We start from the raw sequence: 14,512 nt of genomic DNA on the forward strand, positions 1-14,512 counted from the left end.
TCTGCTCGCGTTTCGGTGCGTTTGCGCTCCTTCCGGCGCGTCCACGCGGCAGCCGGTTTGCCGGGAACGGCAGGCGGCAGAGACCCCACTCCGCGCGGCCGGCCAAGCGCTCCCGACCCCAGGTGCCCTTCAAAGGCGCCACAAACGGTCACCAAATGGGGGGCAAATGGCCTTTGGCCTCCGGCTCATTAGCAAACCCTTTGCCGGAGCCCCCGCTCCCGGGGGGGTCAGTCACGGCCGCGCTCGGAGAGTCCTGGCAGGTGAGAGCGCAATAATTCACCTGCCCAGTCATCGCCCGATTCACTCTGCAAAAAGTCAGGCCGAGCCCAGAGCCTCGCAGCCCCGTCCTGACCGCCGCCGTCGCCGCGGCTCTCGCAGAGGGCACCCGAGCCACCGGTCACGTCAGCGGGACGCCGTTCACCCGCAAAAACACGTCCGGACCGGCGCTGGGGTGCGGCGCTCCCCCCCCCCCCCCCCCCCCCCGGCCTCGGCACCGTTTGGGACGGCAGCCTGGAGAAAGGACCCAAAAAGACTCGGGGACGAACCGCGCCGTGGTCGCTGCCCAGCTACCGCCGCCCCCCTTCTTTGCCGCTCAGACTTCGGGGTTGCCCAATGCCGCCACTTCCTCGCGGAGGACGAGGGCTCCGGACGGCTCCGGACGAGCGGCTCCGGGGTGGGGAAGCAGCGCGGCTCCGGGCATCGCCGGGAGCGGGAGCAGCCAGCCTTGGCGCAGCGGCACGGGGGGCCCCGACGGGGAGCCCTGGGGTGGGGGTAGGGGTGCAGCCCCGCGGCTGTGCTGCGGCTGCGGCTGGGGCGGGGGCGGCGCCCCCCCGGCTCGTCACGCTGCCCCCCGCGCCTGCACGGCAGGGCTCAGCCTCCCCCCGGCACCGAGCCCCAGCCTCGCTCCGGGCCCCCCCGGCCGCGGCCGCAGGCAGCAGCCCCCGGGGCGAGCGCTGGCTCGGGCGCCCGGCCCAGCCCGTCCTGCTGCTTCACCGTGACTCTGCAAAACGGCGGGGCGGCGATTGCCGGGGCCTGCCCGGGCACGGCCGACGGCCATGGCGGGCCCGGCAGGAAGCAGGGCGGCCCGGCTGCGAGCCGCGCCGCTCGGGGCGGAGCGCCCGGGGGCCGGGCCGGGCGGCCGGGTGGAAGGGCCCCGCCGGCTCCCGGCAGCAGCCATGGCCGAGGCCGCCGACGGGAGCGTCCACACGCGGCACGTCACGGCCGTGCACAACGTGCCCCTGCAGGTCCTCATCCGGCCCATCCCCTCGGTGCTGGAGCCCGGCAAGGTGCAGAGCCTGGTGGAGACCCTGCAGGTAACCGCGGCCCCTCCGCCGTGCCGCCTCGGCGGGGCTGGGGCACTGCTGGGGGAAGCTCGCAGCCCCGCAGCCCCGGCGCAGGCGGGCTCGGGGGCTGCCGGGGCTGCGCCGCTCCCGGACCCCTCTCCCGTCGCAGGAGGATCCGGCCCGGGTGCCGCCCATCGACGTGCTCTGGATTAAGGGCAGCCAGGGCGGGGATTACTTCTACTCCTTCGGGGGATGCCACCGCTACGCGGCCCACCGGGAGCTGGGCCGGGACACCATCCCCGCCAAGATCATCCCGTCCACCCTCAGCGACCTCCGCACCTACCTGGGCTCCTCCACACCCGACCTGCGCTAGCCCCGGGCGGCGCCCCGCGCCGGGGGGCCCCCAGGGTCCCCGCGGGCTGAGCCGGGCCAGGTTCTGGCCTCCCGTGTCCTGGGGTCCCTGTGGGGCGGCCGCGGAGCCGGGGTGTCCGCACGCCCTTCTGGTGGGACCCCCGCCCCGGCGAGCCGGGCTGCTGCGCCGCGGCCGCCCCGCTCGGAGGGCCCCGGCGGGGGACCGGGGCTGAGCCGCGCCGGCCCCGCGCTGCGGCCGGCAGGGGGCGCCCTTGTGCCGCGCCGCCCCGGGCGTGCGAACGGGGCCGGGCCGAGCTGGGCCGAGCCGCGCCGGGGCCGAGCCGCGCCGGGCCGAGCCGGGCCGAACCGCGCCGGGGCCGAGCCGCACCGGGGCCGAGCCGCGCCGGGCCGAGCTGGGCCGAGCCGCGCCGGGGCTGAGCTGCGCCGAGGCTGAGCTGAGCTGAACTGCACCAGGCCATGCTGAGCCCAGCTGAGCCAAACCAGCCCAGGCCGAGCCAGAGCCGAGGCAAACGGGGGCAGAGCAGGTCCCCAGGCCTCTCCCCGCGGCTTCCCCTGTAGGCAGCCCGGGAGGACCCTGAGCCCTGCCTGCAGCAAAACCTCCCGCCCGCCCATCCTCGTGCATCGCCCCAACCCCCTTCTCCATGGGTGATGACTCCAGACTGGCACTTTGAGGACACCCCTTGCTGCTCCTGGAATAAAGACGGTGAAACTCGAATAGCTTTGGGGGCTGGCGCTGGGGGGGGCTGGGGTCAGGAGAGCAGGTATGTGATGGCAGGGTGCAGTGCGGGCACGAGGCGGGCTGGCTGCCAGCAAAAGCAGACAGCTGCAGGCAGACAGGCTGGGGACAGATGCTCTCCTGGGGGACACTGGCTCTGCCAGCCCCCCCTGGCATGCAGCTGAAGTCGGGGTGGGCCATGACCCGGCTGTGGGAGCACTGCAGTCCCGTTACGCCAGGACGCTGAGAGTTCTGCAAACGCCACGTCTTCAGCCCATGTGCAGGCTGGAAAAACCACTCCAAGCATCCCACAGGCGTCTCAGCATCCCTCTGAGCCGGGAGCCTTGGTCCAGGGAGGGGAAAGGCCACTGACTCACCCCACCATGCTGTGAGTCAGCAGCAGGACTGGGACAGGAACCGCGTCCGGACACTTCTGCCCTCGCTCTGCCCCCTCAGCCACGCTCCGCCTTGGAAAAATCCCTTCTTCCTGGGCAGGGTAGAAATAGGCTGGGGAGAGGGTTTGGGAGCGGGGCACAGCTCACCTGGGCTGGCAGGTCTGCAGGGCAGGGGAACAGTCCGCCTGCCTCCCGTCACATTTGCAGCGTGCCCAACCCGGGGGGCACTGGGCAGCACAGCCTGCGGGATGGGGCACGTCCAAGGCCAGCAGCGAGCCCCCGGCTGGTGCCGCTGCCGGCGAGAGATGTGTTTCCGCAGGAGCCGCCGGGGAGGAAGGGCAGGGCGGGCTGGGGGCTGCCACGCCGGCATGGCTCTGCCGGGCAAGGGCCCGAAGGGAGGCTCCGGCGCGGCACGGCTGCATGTGCCGCATCAAAGCTGCCTCCGCCCGGGAGGAAGCCCTGCAAGCGCTCGCCGAGAGAACGGCCCCGGCCCGGGCTCCCTCATGAGCCATAAATTTCTCTGAAGAATTGTGGCGTGCTAAAAAGTTTCCTCTTGTTGGAGCGTGGAAGGGAGGGATGAGGCGGCAGCTCCTTCGGCTGCGGCAGATCCAGGGCACCCCCGCGGCCCAGCTGCCCGTCAGAACGGGCACCCCATGGCTGGGACTGGTTTCACCCCATGCCCGGGGCTGCGTCCCCCACCCTGCTCGGCATTGGGCCCCTGCCCTGGGCACCGCTGCCCCCCATCTCCCCAGACTGGCTCGGCGGAGCCGTGCCGCTGCGCGCGGGCATCGGCCGGGGCTGCTGCGTCCTGCAGCCCTCTCTCCCGCGCGCCCGCACCCTGCGGGGGGTTTTCCAGCTGGGAGCTGGAAACAGCCACCGGCTGCAGGATCCGCTCTCCCGCATTTCCATTCCTGGCAAACACAGCCAGGATGTCCGTGCCAGGCCAGCAGGCGCCCCGTGAGACCCCGCTGGCATCTCGGCCTCGCAGGCCGGGAGCCAGGGCCGCACGAGTCGCACCAGGTGGGTCAGGCTGGGAGCTGCGGCTCAGGGCCGAACCGGGGCGCTGGGCCCCGCTGAGCACCGGCAGCGCGGTGCTGGGGCCGGGCTGCGAGCGATGCTGTTCGAGGCGCTCGGCCCGGCGGAGCGGCTGCCCGGGTGCCCGCAGCAGCGCGGTGCCGCCCTGCTCTCCCGGCTCTGCCCCGTGCCCGGCTCTCCGAGCCGGCGCTGCCAGGGCCACAACCGGGCCGGCTGGCGCAGGAGCACGCTCTTGTGTGAACCAGCTATTTCCACGTCCGTCCGTTCCTCCACCTGTCCCCCTTCCCTCTGCCTGACCTGCGAGGTCTCCGGTATCGCCGGCTGACAGCCGATCTCGGCTGCCTCCAATCCATTCGTTCCGGGGCAGGAACAAAGGCGCTTTGTGGACTCTCTCCCTCTTAATCTGGGCTGGCTGGGGAGGGTCCCGGCTCCGGAACTGGGACAGACTTCCCCGCGCGACAGGCGTGTAATGCCTTCCAGACCGCCGGCGCTGGGCCCCGCAGGTAGCGCCCCGGCGGGCGCGCTGCCCCCGGCCCGGCCGCCGGCGCGGGACCCGCCGCGGCTCAGGGCAGCCCCGCTCCTGCATAGCTCCGTGCTGACCCCTCCAAAGGGCAGGATCAGCTCTCCAGGGGAAACTATTCCATGCACTTCAAAAGGTTTTGCAAAAACCCCAGGCCCAGCAGTGCTCGCTCAGCCCTGCTCGCTGCTCACAGACCCAGCGGGATCCCCAACGCTCCCAGTGTCCGGCCTGGGTCTCCCTGTCTGGCCCCCCACTCCCCTAGGAGCAGAGGCTGCTGGGGCCATGCGGGACAGGACGGGACGGGTTCAGCGGGGTCAGGCCGCGGCGTCCCAGGGGCCACATGTGCCGGCGTTAACGCGGGGTCTGGAATCCATTTGCCTCGCTGGCAGCAGTGTTTTCCCAGCAGGGCTGTGAGGGCCCCGTGGGGCTGGGGGCAGCCCCGGCCCCCCGTGCCATCTGCTCCCTGTTTATTTTCTTACACTTAAGTATCACCTCTCGAATAAACACTCTCCAGACCGCGAGGGCAGGGGGCATTTCCCTGCGCGCGGAGGGAGGTTCCCAGCGCCCCCATTCCCAGGGACTGGCCGGTCGGCACCCCCCACGCAGCAGGGCTTCGGTGTGGGTCGGCATCCCTGTGCTGTGGGTCAGCATCCCGCGCCGTGGGTCAGCGTCCCGCGCCGTGGGTCAGCGTCCCCACGCTGCACCCGGGCAGAGCAGCCCCTTCCCCGTGCAGGCGCGGGGCCGCGGCTGCCTCCGCACGCCACGGGTCGCCGGTCCCGCCGGCGCTGCTGCCGGAGCGCGGTTTGCTTGGCTGCGATCGGCTGGGAGACCTGTCACGGCAAACACAACCGCGTCCCGGCGCCCGCCCAGCTCGGCCCCGCCGGGGACGTGGAGTGGCCTAGCGGGAGGTTCGCCGTGAGCGCGATGCCGCTTCCCCTGGCCGGAGCCGGTCCCCCGGCCCCGCCTGGCCTCGCACGGCCGCAGGAGTCAGGCACGAGGCTCCCGTTGCCCGGGGGGGCGGCACGGGCAGGCACGTCCTGCCCCACGTGCCACCGGCGCACAGGAAAGCCCGGCGGCTGCCCGCGTCCTGCGCCGCAGCGGCAGCGGCATCCGGAGGCAGGCGGGGGCGGGCGGCCAGGGAGCAGCCGGCTCCGCAGCTTCCCTGGCTCCGCGGCCGCGCCGGCCGCTCTCCCAGCGGGGCTGGGCACCCGCTGCCCGCCCTCGGGGGGGGGGCACCTCGGGGTGCGGGGGGCCCACGGGGCGGCCGCCTGCACCCGTGGGCCGCGCTGGGGAACTCTGCAGCAGGAGCCCGTGCGTGCACACGCACGTGCGCGTGCACCCGTGCGCGCGCGCAAATCCGTGCACGTGCACCGTGCAGGTGCGCACACGGAGCTGCGCGCCCACGCGTGCACGCACGCACGGGCTCGCGCTTGCCCCCCTGCGTGCCAGCGCCCCCAGGAGCGCCGCGCGCCCCCCCGCAGCCCGTCCCCGTCAGCTGGCGGCCATGTGTGGGGCGGCCGCAGCTGAGTACACAGCCCCGCCATCCGTCTTGCCGCTGTCAGCCGGGGGCTGCCGGCGCGGCTCCCGCGTCGGCGCCCCGCGGGGCGGCCGCGCCAAGGGCCCGCGCGCGCACGGCGTCGATGGAGCCGCCGCGGCCGCGGGACGGCTTCATCCCGCAGACCCGAGCCGCGGTCCTCGGGGATGCCCCCGGCCGGCCGCTCGCGCCCCGGCGTTACGCAGGGCCGGGGCGTTCGCCCTCCTCCTCCTCCTCGCCCCCAGCCTGCCGGCGCGGCGGCATGCCCGCGCGGCCGAGGGCTCGAGCATCCCCAGCGCTGCGGGCGGGCAAGCGGCAAAGGTGAAGGGGGCCCCGGCTCTGCGGGGCCGCGGTGCTGCGAGGGCGCCGGGGAGCTGCGGCGCCCGGGGGGGCACCCGCCGTGCCGCGGGGCCGTGCTTGCTCCGGGGCTCCGGCCGTGCCCCCGCTGCAGCCCGGGCTCTGCTGCCCCGACTCCGCGCTGCCAGCCGCCAGCTGCCTCTTTCTGCCCCATTGCTCCGCGCTTCCCTCCCGCCGCCGCGCACGGGGGCCCGGAGCCCACCCCGGCCACGGGCTGGCCTTGCCCGGCACCGGGGGCCGGGCGCTGCGCCCGCCGCCCGTCCAAACCACCCCGGCCGCATGCCCAGCCGCGCGCGGAGCGTCGCGGTGCCGAGGCTGCCGGGCCTGCTCCGTGCCCGGTGCCGGGCCGGCGGGCGCGCAGGGATGAGGGCGAGAGGGAGGGCGAGGGACCGGCGGGGTCCCCGCGGGCAGCCGCGCTGCCCGCTCCTCGCAGCGAGCCGCCCCGCGCCGCCTGCAAGGTGCCGGGGTCCCGCTGGCGGAGCAGCGGCTCCGGCGGCGGCGCCGGACGCTGGCCGGCGGCCGGGGGGCCGGCTGGGGGTGGGCTCCGGCGCCGGCCCCTCCCCGGCCGTATAAAGGCCCGTTCCCCCCGCGGCCGGCCGTCCCAGCCCCGCTCGGACGCCGCGGCGGAGCAGCCAGCCGGGAAGGCGTCCGGAGCCGGCGGCGCGGGCTTGCGGGGGCCGCGCGGCGGGGCGCCGGGCCATGGCGTTCACCATGCTGCGCCCCATGGCCGCCCGCGTGCTCTACCCCGACATCAGCATGCTCTCAGAGGACGAGGAGAACCGGAGCGAGAGCGACACGTCGGACCAGTCGTACGGCTGCTGCGAGGGCGCGGAGGCGCGCCGGAAGGTGCCCCGCAAGCCGGGGCCCGTGGTCATGGTGAAGCAGAGGCAGGCGGCCAACGCGCGGGAGCGGGACCGGACGCAGAGCGTCAACACGGCCTTCACCGCCCTGCGCACGCTCATCCCCACGGAGCCCGTGGACCGCAAGCTCTCCAAGATCGAGACCCTGCGCCTGGCCTCCAGCTACATCTCGCACCTGGCCAACGTGCTGCTGCTGGGCGAGGGCTGCGAGGACGGGCAGCCCTGCTTCAGCGGCTCGTGCGGGGCGCCGGGCGAGCGGGACGGCAAGCAGCCCCGCAGCATCTGCACCTTCTGCCTCAGCAACCAGCGCAAAGGGGTGAGTGCCGCCGGGGCCCCGCTCGCGCCAGCCGGGCGGGGGGTCCCGGGGGTCCCCGCGCCGCCGCCACCGCCGCCGCCGGGGCACGGCTCCTGGCCGCTCTCTGCAGCAGCCTCGTGCCCGGCATGCCGCCCACGGGAGCGCTGCCCTTCAGCCCCTCAGCCCCTCGTCTTCCTCGGCCCCTGGTCCTCCCCTGCAGCCGTGGCGGAGGGGGAGGCACCGTGTTCCCCCCGCCCGCCCTGAGCTCCATCCCCAGCCCTCGGGGCTCTTTCGCTTTTGGCCTCTCCATTTTTAATTGCTCTTTGGGCTCCTCTCCCCTCCCCGCTCCCCCGGGGCGAGAGGCCTGGGTGCCTGCTGAGCTGCCCCACGGTGGGGCCGAGCTGCCCCCCCACCCACGGGACGGGGCTCCCCGGGCACCGGGGGGACTGCGTGCCCAGGGCCCTGCGCCCAAGGGCACCGGCACCCGGCCGGGCCACAGCCCCTGGGCTCCCAGGACTGCCAAGGGTGATGGCCTGGAGCTGGGCAGGGCCTCTCTGCTCTGGGTTGGGCTGTACTGGGTTGTGCTGGGCCGTACTGGGCTGGGCTGGGCTGTGCCAGGCCAGGCTGGGCTCTGCTGGGTGGTGCTGAGCTGAGCTGTGCATTGCAGCGCTGGACAGTGCTGGCCTGTGCTGAGTTATACTGGGCTGTGCTGGGTTATATGGGGCTGTGCTGGGCTGTGCCAGGCAGCGCTGGGTTATACTGGGCTGCACTGGGCTAGAGTAGTGCTGGGTTATACTGGGTGGCGCTGGGTTCTACTGGGCTGTGCAGACGTGCCTGCTTGTAGGACTGCGGTGCCGCGCGGCGGGAGCCCGCGCCGGGCGCCCCGGCGCAGCCCGTGCCCGCAGCTCTGCCCTCCTCTCTCCGCAGGGCGGCCGGAGGGAGCTGGGGGGCAACTGCCTGAAGGTGAGAGGGGTGCCCCCCCTGCGAGTGTCGCGGAGGTGAGCCGGGGCCCGCGAGCATCCGCCTGAGACAGCGGCAGAGTCGGCCGGAGCCGGGACACGTCAGCTCCGGAGACCGGACCGGGGAGGGAGGGAGCTGCCCGCCGGCCCACGGAGGCGGCGGGAGCAGAGCCGGGGGCCGCGGGCTGGGACCGCACCGACGCCGGCACCGGCACCGGCACCAGGGCGGGAGGATGCTCCCGGGGCTGAGGCGCCGGGCCGCTGCGCTGCCCTCCCGGGACAGGGGCGCGGGGACCCCAATCCGCCGCCCCGCCGGGCTGCGCTGGGGGCTGCGCCGGGAAACAGCCCGTGCGCGGCCGGCGTCGATGGAGCTCCGGGGAGAGGAGATGTCGCAGCCCCGCGGGCGCTGACTGCTCACACGCAGCCGCTTGGAAAATAAACCTTATTTTTCTGATGGGCTCGTGCCTGCCTGCTGCCCCGGCCCCGCGGCCGGCGGCTCCCTCCCTTGTCCCCACGCTCCCTGGCTGGACCCCAAAGCAGCAGGGCGCCAAGGCGGGATGCGTGTGGGTGCCGAGGTGGGATTCACGCGGGGTGCTCGAGCAGGAGGGCACCGAAGCGGGATGTGCACGGGTGCCAGAGCAGGAGGGTGCCGAGGCGGCATGCATGCATGTGCTGCAGCAGGAGGGCGTCGAGGCAGGATGCATGTGGGTGCTGAGGTGGGATGCACGCAGGTGCCAGAGCAGCAGGGCATGGAGGCGGATGCACGTGGGTGCTGGAGCAAGAGGATGCCAAGGTGGGATGCACATAGGTGCTGGAGTGGGAGGGTGCCGAGGTGGGATGCATGCGGGTGCCAGAGTGGGAAGACACCGAGGTGGGATGCTCACAGGTGCTGAGGTGAGATGCACGAGGGTACCGGAGGAGGAGGGCGCCGAGGCGGGATGCACACGCGTGCCAAGGCAGGATGCGTGCAGGTGCTGGAGTGGCAGGGCACCAAGGTGGGATGCAGCAGGGTGCCAGAGCAGGAGGGTGCCGAGGTGGGATACACGCAGGGTGCTGGAGCAGGAGGGCACTGAAGCGGGGTGCTGGAGCAGGAAGGTGCCGAGGCAGGATGCACGCGGGTGCTGGAGCAGGAGGGCACCAAGGCAGGATGCATGCGGGGCACCGGAGCAGGAGGGCACTGCAGCAGGGTGCTGGAGCAGGTGGGTGCCAAGGTGGGGTGCCGGAGCAGGAGGGCACTGCAGCAGGGTGCTGGAGCAGGCGGGTGCCAAGGTGGGGTGCACATGGGTGCTGGAGCAGAAGGGCACTGCAGCAGGGTGCTGGAGCAGGAGGGTGCCGAGGCAGGATGCACGCGGGTGCTGGAGCAGGAGGGCACCAAGGCAGGATGCATGCGGGGCACCGGAGCAGGAGGGCACTGCAGCAGGGTGCTGGAGCAGGCGGGTGCCGAGGTGGGGTGCCGGAGCAGGAGGGCACTGCAGCAGGGTGCTGGAGCAGGAGGGTGCCGAGGTGGGGTGCCGGAGCAGGAGGGCACTGCAGCAGGGTGCTGGAGCAGGAGGGTGCCGAGGCGGGGTGCACGGGGGTGCTGGAGCAGGAGGGCACTGAAGTGGGGTGCTGGAGCAGGAGGGTGCCGAGGCGGGGTGCACACGGGTGCTGGAGCAGGAGGGCACTGAAGTGGGGTGCTGGAGCAGGAGGGTGCTGAGGCGGGGAGCACACGGGTGCTGGAGCAGGAGGGTGCCGAGGCGGGGTGCACGGGGGGTCCCACGCGGAGAGCCCCCCCGGCGCACGCTGCCACCGCGGCCCCCACCCCCACGGGCAGCTCTGCCCCAGGAAGGGCCTGCGGCGGCGGGGAAGGGGCCGGGCCCGCCGGGTCCCCGCGCTCGCCTCGAGCGGCGGGGCGCGCTGCCGGGGGGCCGCGGCGTGGGACCCCCGCTCGCCCGCTCGCCGCCCGGCCTGCCCGGCCTCCCTTCCCCCAGGGCTTGATTTATGGAGCTGACAGCGCGGCGCAGCTGCGAGAGCCGGTCCCGGCAGGGACGGGGTGGGTGGGAGAGGCTTGTTCTCAGCGTGTCTAATGTGTCCCAGACCCCAATAAACAGCCGTGAGATTCTCCAAACATCCCCGGACACCGAATCCCTGCCCCGGGCTTCCTCGGGGGGCGGCGGCGGGCAGGGGGGCCGCGGCGCTGCAAACCGCCCGCGCCGCACATGAAAGGGGGCGAGTTGCCCTGGAAGGAGCGGCCGGCTCCCGGGAAGCCCCCGCGCCCCCGGGAAGCCCCCGGCCGGCTCCCGGCACGGCTCCCGCCGCCCCCCGCGCGGGGGGCGCGGAGGGTCCCGGCGCGGCTCCGCCGCTCGCCGCCCGGCTCCCGGCGCGTCCGAACACCGGGCTGCGGCTCCCAGCGCCTCCCAGGGCTGAGCACGAGGGTCCCAGCGTCTCCCAGTGCCCGGGAGCAGGCCCCAGCACGTCCCAGTGTGGGGGCTGCGTGTCCCCATGTGCCCCATCGTTTCCCAGAGCCAGGGCCATGGGTCCCAGCACGTCCCAGTGTCAGAGCACTGGGTTCCAGTGCATCCCAGCATGTCCCACTGCCAGCGCCCTGGGTCCCAGTGCATCCCGGCATGACCCAGTGCTAGGGTCCAGGGGTCCCAGTGCATCCCAGCACATCCTAGTGTTGGGGCCTTGGATCCAAGATGTCCCGGTGCCAGGGTCCTGGGTCCCAGTGTATCCCAGCATGTCCCAGCACTGGGGCCGTGGGTCCCAGTGTATCCCAGCAGCAGGGCCATGCATCCCAGTACATCCCAGCACGTCCCAGTGACGAGGCCACGGATCCCAGTGCATTCCAGCCCCTCCCAGTGCTGTGAGAGGGGAAGCCTGACTCAGAGGCGCGGGAGCCCGGCGGCGATGGGAGCCCGGAGCCCCTTGGCCCCGCGCGGGGGTCCGCGGGGGTCCGCGGCGGCCCCCGGCCCCCGGCCGCGCCGCCTCGCTCCGGCTCCCCTCCCATCCTCTCCCCTTCCTGCGCTCGGACACCCTTGGAACGGCTCTTGGCTGCTTTCTCTGAGACAGGAAGGTGTCCCCGAGTCTCAGGAAGGAAAAACACTCAGTGCTGAACCCACAAAGACCGTCTCCGAGGGGCCGGTGCTGGAGACGCTCCAGGCCTGACATCACCTGGGAACTGGAACCAGAACCGCAGCTGCACTCCGCGCCTGGTATTTTTTTCTTTAACTTGTGTTTTTAAACGTTCTTTTTATAGAACTTTTTTTTTTCTCTCTCTCTCTCCTTTCCCTTCTCCATTCCCCTCCCAAATATTTCAGCCTCTCCGCGAGTTTAACCTTGCCGGGCCAGCGGGGCGGGAACGCGGCCGGGCTGCGCCCGGAGCCGGGCTCCGGCCAAAGCCCGGGGCCGAGGGGGAGGCCGGGGCCGGGGCGGCAGCGCGGGGGCCGCGGGAGCCCGGCTCGCCCCCGGCCCCGGCCCCGGCCCCGGCCCCGGCCCCGGCTGAGCCCCGCGCGGGGCCGGCGCCCGGGCTGCGTGGGACGACGGAGCCGGCCGCGGCCCCGGGGCGACGAGCACCGCCGCCGCCCCGCCGGGGCCGAGCCGCTCCGACGGCCCTGCCTGCGCTCACGGGTCCGCGGGACGGGCACACCACGAACTGGGACGTGGTGGGCACGCACGGGTCAGCGTGACGGGCACCCCACGGGTCAGCGTGACGGGCACACCACAAACTGGGATGTGGTGGGCACGCACGGGTCAGCGTGATGGGCACACCACGGGTCAGCGTGATGGACACACCACAAACTGGGACGTGGTGGGCACGCACGGGTCAGCGTGATGGGCACACCATGGGTCAGCGTGACGGGCACACCACGAACTGGGATGTGGTGGGCACGCACGGGTCAGCGTGACGGGCACCCCACGGGTCAGCGTGATGGGCACACCACAAACTGGGACGTGGTGGGCACGCACGGGTCAGCGTGATGGGCACACCATGGGTCAGCGTGACGGGCACACCACGAACTGGGATGTGGTGGGCACGCACGGGTCAGCGTGATGGACACACCACAAACTGGGACGTGGTGGGCACGCACGGGTCCGCGTGACAGTCACCCCACGGGTCAGCGTGATGGACACACCACAAACTGGGATGTGGTGGGCACGCACGGGTCCGCGTGACGGGCACCCCACGGGTCAGCGTGACGGACACACCACAAACTGGGATGTGGTGGGCACTCATGGGTCCACTTGATGGGCACCCCACGGGTCAGTGTGATGGGCACACCACAAACTGGGATGTGGTGGGCACGCACAGGTCAGCGTGACGGGCACCCCACGGGCTGGGGTGTGATGGACACCCCGCAGGCCAGCTCAGTGGACACCCTCTGGGTCGGTGTGACGGACAACCTGTGGTCCAGGGTGTGACGGGCATCTCGGAGAGGTGTGATGGGCACCCTGTGGGTTGGTGTGATGGACTCTCCATGGGCTAGGGCGTGATGGGCACCCGGGGGCTGGGGCGTGGGGCAGTCCCTGCCTCCCCGAGAGCCCTGGAGCCCCGCGCCAAGCCTCAGACTGCACCAGCATCGCCAGCGTCCTGCCAGGCCCCAGGGGAGGAACGGGGCTGCTCGAGAGCCCAGGACTCCCCGTGCTGGGCGCCTTCATCCCACGGCCGCGCCGGCGGCCACCAGCTCCAGGCGCTGGGCCGGGGCCGGCGGCGCGGGGGGCCCTGGGCCGTCCCTTCGGGTCCTGCTGCAGCAGCCGGGGGATGCGGCCGCAGCCGCGGGCCTCCGCGCCGTGCCGGGAGCCCGGCCGTGCCGGCAGGGACAGGGTGTGAGGCCGCTGCGCGGGGTGAAAGCCAGGTTAATCTCCCGTCGGAGCTTCCCTCCGCAAACAATAAGACAATGCCCGGCCGGGGGCCGCCTGCGTAACCAGCGGCGCGGAGGGGAAGTTGTAATATTTGGATTTAGCACTCAGTAAATTAAGGGAGAAAAAGGAAAAAGCGCTGGGGGCAATCAGAGCGGGGCTGGCCCCGCGCCCTGCCCCGCAGAGGCTGCCCCCCGGCGCGGGGCACGGCCCTGCCGCCCCCCGCCGCCGCCCCCCACGGCGGGGCGCGCGCAGCCCCGCGGCAGGCGCGCTGGTGCACGCGCGCAGCATCTCCCGCGATGCCAGAAAAGGCATCTGCGCCAGGAGTTTATTTTAATCCCGACCTGCTCGAACTCATGGGAAATAAAAACACTGTTTCCACAGCTGGGGCGGCCGGGCAGGAGAGGCCCCCGGGGGGACGGTCGCCTCCCGCACAGGGGTTTTTTCCCCCCCCCCTCCTCCTCCTCCCGCAGCGGGAGCCGTTATCAGCGGCGACTCCTCCGAGCGGCTCCCAGGGGGCATCTCCAGCCCTTCCCCTCCACCTACCCCATCGCTGTCCCGCTCCAGCCCACGTCAATGCCGCGGCGAAGGTGTCGGAACAATCGCCTGACAAAGAGCTATTTTTAGGGGCCGGGGCCCGGAGCGAGGATACAGCCCGGCCGCTGACAATGGCGGGAAGGGGGCCGGGCTTCCCCGGCGACCACTCGGCAGCAGCGGGGCCCGTAAGATTTCCTCGATGACCCAGGCCCGTACAATACAAGGAAAGCGCGGCGGGGAGATGCCCGAGCCAAGAGGAGCTGCTCCTTTACCTAATGGGAGCGACCCGGGGCCGAGGGGCTGCGGGGAAGGCGGGCGAAGAGCCGCGAGCGGCTCCTCCCGCGCGGCGAGCGAAACGCGGCCAAGCGCGGCGTGGAACTCGCCCGGAAACCCCAGTTTTGGGGAGTCAGCCCCATTTCATTTTTTTGGGGGGGGGGGGGAAGGGGGGCAGATCCCTGGAGCTGGCGGCGCTCCGGCCCGGGGCTGCACGGGGAGAGGGAAGAGGCGGCAGCGGGGGCCCGGCCGCGCTCCCCCCCCCACCAAGGGTCTCCCCCGTCGCGGAGGCGGCAGCGGACGCTTCGCTTTGGCCAATTAAGTTACTTTTTTGGGGGAAAAAAAAAAATCTTCCAAGGAAAAAAAAAAAAAACGAGGGGCAGTCCAGGAAGGCGCACGCCGAGGTCGGCGAGCCCGCGGGCTGGGAAGGGCGCAGCGGCCCGGCCCGCCCTCGGGCCCAGGCAAAGCGGCACCGAGCCGGCACGGAACCGGCCCGAGGCCCGCGGGGCGGCGGCCGCCGCGGGCCGCAGTTGCCACC

The 14,512-nt window shown here is 72.8% G+C and overlaps 3 protein-coding genes and 1 long non-coding RNA gene across 4 annotated transcripts; 3 read left to right on the forward strand and 1 right to left on the reverse strand.

The window, feature by feature from the left end:
• Positions 1-166: 166 nt before the first annotated feature.
• On the forward strand, positions 167-2,370 carry SRXN1 (sulfiredoxin 1). Its single transcript, XM_062589562.1, is given in 5 exon segments — positions 167-260; positions 597-771; positions 868-1,021; positions 1,023-1,313; positions 1,453-2,370. Coding segments are annotated over 5 exon segments (918 nt in total). The 3' UTR covers positions 1,657-2,370.
• A 2,342-nt stretch (positions 2,371-4,712) lies between these two features.
• LOC134147784 (uncharacterized) lies at positions 4,713-13,771 on the reverse strand. Its single transcript, XR_009960064.1, has 2 exons — positions 13,711-13,771; positions 4,713-5,150 (listed from the first exon to the last, which is right to left on the reverse strand). It is a non-coding gene; the product is annotated as an uncharacterized LOC134147784 (long non-coding RNA).
• Positions 6,808-8,779, forward strand: TCF15 (transcription factor 15). The gene is made up of 2 exons (XM_062589344.1): positions 6,808-7,387; positions 8,294-8,779. Exons 1-2 carry the CDS (start codon positions 6,911-6,913, stop codon positions 8,366-8,368), a joined length of 552 nt encoding a protein of 183 aa, XP_062445328.1. The 5' UTR covers positions 6,808-6,910; the 3' UTR covers positions 8,369-8,779.
• Positions 8,779-10,528, forward strand: LOC134147830 (uncharacterized). The gene is made up of 2 exons (XM_062589343.1): positions 8,779-9,524; positions 9,583-10,528. Exons 1-2 carry the CDS (start codon positions 8,779-8,781, stop codon positions 10,019-10,021), a joined length of 1,185 nt encoding a protein of 394 aa, XP_062445327.1. The 3' UTR covers positions 10,022-10,528.
• Positions 13,772-14,512: the final 741 nt, after the last annotated feature.

The sequence above is a fragment of the Rhea pennata genome, chromosome 16, assembly GCF_028389875.1.
Source record: "Rhea pennata isolate bPtePen1 chromosome 16, bPtePen1.pri, whole genome shotgun sequence".
In the NCBI taxonomy this organism is placed as follows: domain Eukaryota; kingdom Metazoa; phylum Chordata; class Aves; order Rheiformes; family Rheidae; genus Rhea; species Rhea pennata.

Bases quoted from the DNA above. Each gene is read 5' to 3' on its own strand.
- TCF15 (XM_062589344.1), top strand. From the start codon at position 6,911: ATGGCGTTCACCATGCTGCGCCCCATGGCCGCCCGCGTGCTCTACCCC. The intron at 7,388-8,293 runs GTGAGTGCCGCC...CTCTCTCCGCAG, and splicing joins TCAGCAACCAGCGCAAAGGG to GGCGGCCGGAGGGAGCTGGG.
- LOC134147830 (XM_062589343.1), top strand. From the start codon at position 8,779: ATGGGCTCGTGCCTGCCTGCTGCCCCGGCCCCGCGGCCGGCGGCTCCC. The intron at 9,525-9,582 runs GTGGGTGCCAAG...GTGCTGGAGCAG, and splicing joins GCAGCAGGGTGCTGGAGCAG to GCGGGTGCCAAGGTGGGGTG.